Source organism: Nicotiana sylvestris, chromosome 6 (genome assembly GCF_000393655.2).
Source record: "Nicotiana sylvestris chromosome 6, ASM39365v2, whole genome shotgun sequence".
NCBI lineage: Eukaryota > Viridiplantae > Streptophyta > Magnoliopsida > Solanales > Solanaceae > Nicotiana > Nicotiana sylvestris.
In genome coordinates this window covers 56,647,542-56,653,861 of record NC_091062.1, presented here as the reverse complement: position 1 = coordinate 56,653,861, position 6,320 = coordinate 56,647,542, and the positions used below count along the sequence as shown (strand labels likewise).

Here is a 6,320-nt window from a genome sequence, read left to right as displayed (position 1 = left end):
CACATTGTGGCAAGATTGGCCATTACAAAAATGAATGTAATGCAAAAGAAAAGGCCAGTCAAAAGAACAAAAGTTTTGTTCAAGAAAAAAATAGGTTGCATGGGTGGGCTAGAAGGAATCTGATTTATCCATTTGCCCATAGAAAGGGACCCAAACTAGTTTGGGTTCCTAAGACTAACCCCTGATTTATTTTTGCAGGTCCAAGTGAAGGGAAGCAGCCAAATGTAAATGGATAGTGGCTGCTCAAAACATATGACTGGAAGCAAGAACCAGTTCCTTTCACTTAAGGACTTAAAGAGAGGCAATGTCTCCTTTGGAAATGGGAAGAAACGTGAGATCATTGGGGTTGGAAAGGTAGGTAAGACAAACTCTCACTCTATTGAGAATGTCTACTTGATAGATGGCTTGAAATACAGCCTTATTAGTGTGTCACAACTGTGTGACAGAGGTAACCTTGTAGCATTCACCTCTACTAAATGCTTTGTGATTAATCTTACCACTGACAAGATTGTTTTGCAGGGAAAAAGAGTTAACAATATTTACATTGTATATTTGTCCACTCTCTCAGAAAATGAACTAACCTGCCTAAGTGTGCTGGATAATGATCCCCTCCTGTGGCACAAAAGACTTGGTCATGCCAGTCTGAATCAGCTAAACAAATTGGTCTCTAAGGACTTGGTGATAGGGTTACCTAACATCAAGTTCAAAAAGAAGACAAAGTTTGTGAGGCTTGTGCAAGGGGGAAGCAGGTAAGTTCATCTTTCAAAAGCAAGAAAATGGTAAGCACAACCAAGTCGTTGGAACTGGTCCATATGGATCTATGTGGTCCAATGAGAACCATGAGCAGAGGTGGAAAAAAGTATGTAATGGTACTTGTTGATGACTATTCTAGATTTACCTGGGTACTATTTCTAACATCTAAAGATGAAGCATTTGACATGTTTACCGCCTTTGTTAGAAAAACTTAGAAACAATTAGGAAATCAACTTGCATCAATTAGGTCTGATCACGGAACTGAATTTGAGAATGCTAAGTTTGCTGAATTTTGTGATGAAAATGGTATAGATCATAACATCTCTGCCTCTAGGACACCTCAACAAAATGGAGTAGTTGAAAGAAAGAATAAGACTCTTGAAGACATGGCTAGGATTATGCTTCTTTCTAGTAAACTGGCCCATAGCTTCTGGGTAGAGGCTGTAAACACTGCATGTTACATTATCAATAAATGCATGACTAGACCTCTTGTAGAGAAGAATCCCTATGAGTTACTTAAAGGGAGAAAACCAAATATATCCCATCTTAGGGCATTTGGTTGCAAGTGCTTTGCGCACAATAATGGAAAAGACTCTCTAGGTAAGTTTGATCCCAGAAGTGATAAGGGAGTATTCTTGGGATATTCTTCACATAGCAAAGCATATAAAGTGTTCAATAAAAGAACTTTGTGTGTAGAAGAAAGTGTACATGTAGTATTTGATGAAACTAACATTCTTTCTGAGAGACAGGAACATGAAGATGAAGCCATTGGATTGGTAAAGGATCTGACTGAAGCCTCAGCACAAGTCAAAGTGGCACCAAAAGAAGGAGCAGGTGATGGAACGGGTTCTTCCATCCAGGGCAACCTAACAGGGGGAACTAATCAAGGAGGAATTGAAATAAATCCCCTAAAAGAATTGTTCATGACCCTGTTCCTCAGCAACAGAACATGGGAGAAACATCTAGCAGAAACCAGTTGATTGTGAAACCTCACAAGTATCAAAGTTCTCATCCTATTGAGAACATTATCACTAATCCAACATCTGGAGTCAAAACTAGATCACAATTAAAGAATCTGTGTGCTTTTGAAGCCTTTTTATCTCTTATTGAGCCTAAAAATGTTGTTAAGGCTTTGCAGGATACAAATTGGGTGAATGCAATGCAAGATGAACTTAATCAGTTCGAGAGAAGTCAAGTTTGACATGTAGTTCCAAGACCCAAGGACATATCATTTATTAGCACAAAATGGGTCTTCGTAAACAAACTTGATGAAGATGGAACCATTACAAGAAACAAGGCAAGACTGGTGGTCCAAGGTTACAGCCAAGAGGAAGGCATAGATTATGATGAGACTTTGCTCTAGTTGCAAGACTAGAGGAAATAGACTCCCCATAGCCTTTGCAGCACACATGGAATTCACTCTTCATCAGATGGATGTCAAAAGTGCCTATGGTTACCTGAAAGAAGAAGTGTTTGTAAAACAAACCTCCAGGGTTTGAGAGCAAAGAATGTCCTGAGCATGTGTACAAGTTAGACAAGGCTATCTATGGACTCAAGCAGGCCCCAAGAGCATGGTATGAATGACTATCCAAATTCCTACTGGAGCATGGTTACAAAAGAGATAAAATTGACAGTACCTTATTCTTAAGGGAAAAAGGTAAGGATCTCCTTGTGGTACAAATATATGTTGATGACATAATCTTTGGGGCCACCACTAATAAGCTAAGTAAGGACTTTGCAAAATTAATGGGGAGTGAGTTTGAAATGAGTATGATGGGTGAGCTTAACTTCTTCTTAGTCTTGCAGATCAAACAAAGTCCTAATGGAACCATGATCCATCAGCAGAAGTATGCAAAAGAGCTTATCAAAAAGTTCAAAATGAAAGAATCAAAAGAAATAGACATACCCATTGCAACCACTAAATTAGACATTGATGAACATGGTTCATCAGTTGATCAAAAGTTGTATAGGGGTATGATTGGTTCACTCTTGTATCTTACTGCCAGCAGACCTGACATTGTTTTTAGTGTAGGGCTTTCTGCCCGTTTTCAGGCAAATCCAAAGGAGTCTCACTTGACTGTTGTCAAGAGGATACTAAGATATCTGAAAGGCACCACTGATCTATGTCTTTGGTACCCCAAAGGTAGTAATTTCAATCTAGTAGGATATGCTGATGTTGATTATGCAGGTTTCCTAGTGGATAGGAAAAGCACCTCAGGTATGGCACACTTCCTTGGTTCATGTCTTGTGTCATGGGCTACTAAAAAGCAAAATTCAGTGGCCTTATCCACTGTTGAAGCTGAGTATGTTGTTGCTGCCTCTTGTTGTGCTCAATTGCTATGGATCAAACAACAGCTGGTAGATTTTGGCATTGAAGTTGGTTGCATTCCTATATTCTATGATAACATTAGTGCTATAAGTATGACAAAGAACCATGTTCATCATAAGAGGACTAAGCACATAGATGTTAGGCACCACTTCTTAAGAGATAACTTTGAGAAAGGTTTGATCTCCATAGAATTCTGTGCTACTGATAAGCAAATTGCTGACATTTTCACTAAAGTACTAAGTAGAGAAAACTTTGAGAGGAACATGTTGGAATTAGGGATGATTAAGATCACCTAATAGGTCCAGCTCAGAATGCACAATGGAAAAAAAACAAAAAAAATATTTGGCTATGTGTGTAAATATCTAGATTAATTTTTACTCAACTTCATACTTTAATTAGTATACTCTTGTGCCATGTGTTTATATGATTCACTGATCTCTTGCAAAAAGTTTTCTCTATTATGGCATTTGAGGCATGCTCAAGAGAGTTCAAAATGAAGAACCTGGTTCATCAGTATGATTTCATATGAAAGTTCAGGTATGTTTTCTATATTCTGCACAATTAGAAAGACTAATAATTCAATCATGAGAAGAAGTCCTATACTTGTCAAATTCCTAGAAAATTATATCCGTTAAGCATTGAACCAGTTTCGTCCATCTAGAACTCTACACCGTAAGTTTTGCCTAATGTCTAGGGAAGCCAAATCTATCATTAAAATTCTGGAATTTTAGTTTGATTAGACTTCTATTTGACCTCTGAAAAAGTTGTCGTTACCTATTAATTGTCTAATTCTCTTTTAAATACACATCATTTCTCCATCCTTCATCATAATTCCAAAACCGTCAAAAATACTTCTTCACTTCCAATTGCCCTCCTCTCCAAAATTCCTAAATTCTCTCAAGAAATCAACAACCATGTCTAACCCACAAGATCTTACTGGAACCCCTCCACCACCTTCTCCCTCAAATTCATCCTCGACTACTCCACCCAGTGTATCTCCAAAACCTAGGTTACGAAGGCAGAAAATGCTCGCTCAAAAAACTGTAGCATCTGGGGCTCTGAGGAAGACTTTGAATGAAAGGTTGAAAGCAAGCCAAGTGAAAGAAGCCCAGCTCAAAATTCCGACTCCAGCTTTGAGTCTGAATATTTTCAATCTGCAACTGAGGGTGAAGGACATGGGTCTTCTGACTCGGAAAAGATTCAAGAAACCCCTACTGAGGTAAGTTCATCTGTGATTGACAACTTAGAGACTAGGTTTGTTCTGGTTGGACCCATTAGGGATGTTAAGTTGTCTGAGTTGAGTAGGAGTGGAGGTAAAAAGAATTCTGAAAAAGAAAATGCGAGAGAGGGTGCATGTGGTGAAGAGAGGGGCAAAGGGAAGGGAGCAGTTCTTGCTATATGTGGGGTTGCATAAGAGAGGTTAGAAGAGAGTGGCATGAAGTTACTTGGAAGTGGTTCTGGGGAAGCTGCTGAGGGGTTGGTTCATCTAAGCAAACTGAGAGATGAACTTGTTTCATCTACTGAAGAGACCCTAGCTGATCTACTGAAAAAGGTTAGGGCAAGCTATGATCCAAAGAAAGGTAGAATGGTAAAACCCCCAAATGTTCCTAAGTCTTCCAAGAAAAGAAAGGTTTCGTCCCCAACACCTACTGCCTCTTCAGTGCCTAGGGGTAGAGCCACATGAAGCAGGGTAAAATAGAGTGAAGTTGATCTACAAAAGGCTTTAGAAGAAAGTAAGAAAAAGAAAAAGGATAAGGGAAAGGGAAAAATTGCAGAATCCTCAGTGGCTGTTGAGGCAGAGGAGATGGAACTGGTCCATCAAGAGAGGGGTACATAAGTGAAGGTTCCTACACCTAAGCCTAAGAAACCCAAGACTTCCTCCACAAAGTCTTCCTCTGTGCCTGTAGCTGTTGAACCCACACTAGCCAAGAGGACAAGATCTGCAGTGAAAGCTAAACAAACAAAAGTTTCTGAATCTGAAGAAGAAGAAGAAGAAGAAGAAGAAGAAGAAGAAGAAGAAGAAGAAGAAGAAGAAGAAGAAGAAGAAGAATAAGAAGAAGAAGAAGAAGAAAATGAATCTGAGAGGGAATAGGACAAGCTTGCCATTTTTGGCAAAAGAAAAATCTTAAAAGGCAGATTGTTGAAGGACCTGGTGGAACCAGGAATGATGAGATTGGTAGATTCTTTGGCTGCTCAGGGGTGGAAGGACATGGTCCTTCAGATGGAAGGTAGGCTAGCTAGAAATGAGTTGATTGAATTTGTGGCAAATGCTGTTGTTAAGGATGGAGTTGTCAGTAGCCAGGTGAAGGGAGTTCAAGTGCAGTTTGATGCTGTGAAACTGGGAGAGATTCTGGACATACCCTCTGAAGGGTTTGATGACTATACGAGACAAAGATGGCCATTCCTGGACTCCCTCCCCACTGCCCTTGAAATCACCAAAAGGTTCTGTGATTCAAAGAATGTGACTGAAGCCAGGGCTGTGCAGAAAAGTGAAATGAGGCCTGAGCACCAGGTTGTGTTTGAATTTGTCAACAAGTGCTTATTGCCCAGACAGGAGAGAAGGCACACTGCTAACTACATGGATTTGGTTCTTATGGAGTGCTTGGAGAGAGGAAAGCAAATCAATTGGCTTGCCCTCATAGTCAAACTGCTAGACAGGGTCATAAATGGTTCCAAGGCTCATGCTATCCCATATGGTTTCATACTAACCACAGTTTTGGACAGGCTCAATGTGCCTTTGAAGAAATGGGAAATGGCCTCAAGCAAAGAACACTTTGGCATCAAAACTCTTCTTGCTTGTGACTATCCAGTCAATGCCATCCCAGTTGAACCTGGTTCATCCCTGAGGACACCCATCAACAGCAAGGTTAGGACTTTGGTTCAGGAATGTGCAGCTAAGGATGCGGAAATTGCTAGGCTCCAGGCTCATGTGGTTGAAGTGGAAGTTGAGAGGGATGGTCTCAGAATTGAGCTTGCAAAACAAAAGGAGAAGAATGATGGAATTCTTCAGAATATACTGAGTCTTCTCCAAATTCACCCCTCCAGTTCCTCCAAGCCTTAGGACTCCTAGTTTCTGACTCCTGAACTAGTTCTAGTAACCTCAGTGACCCAGATTAGGGATTTTTCTGTTTTTGCTCATGGTTTGAATGTTTTTCTTTATTTTTGTGGTTTGTTTGTGGAAACATATCTCTATCAATGACAACTGATATTTTCTCTTGTTCAATGATTATTCTGACCT

At 39.9% G+C, this 6,320-nt stretch overlaps 1 protein-coding gene across 1 annotated transcript; it reads left to right on the top strand.

The window, feature by feature from the left end:
• Positions 1 to 228: 228 nt before the first annotated feature.
• Positions 229 to 3,378, top strand: LOC138870654 (uncharacterized). Its single transcript, XM_070148480.1, has 4 exons — positions 229 to 354; positions 1,892 to 1,948; positions 2,596 to 2,805; positions 3,109 to 3,378. The coding sequence occupies exons 1-4, from the start codon at positions 229 to 231 to the stop codon at positions 3,376 to 3,378; spliced, it is 663 nt and encodes a 220-aa protein (XP_070004581.1).
• The last annotated feature ends 2,942 nt before the right edge of the window (positions 3,379 to 6,320 follow it).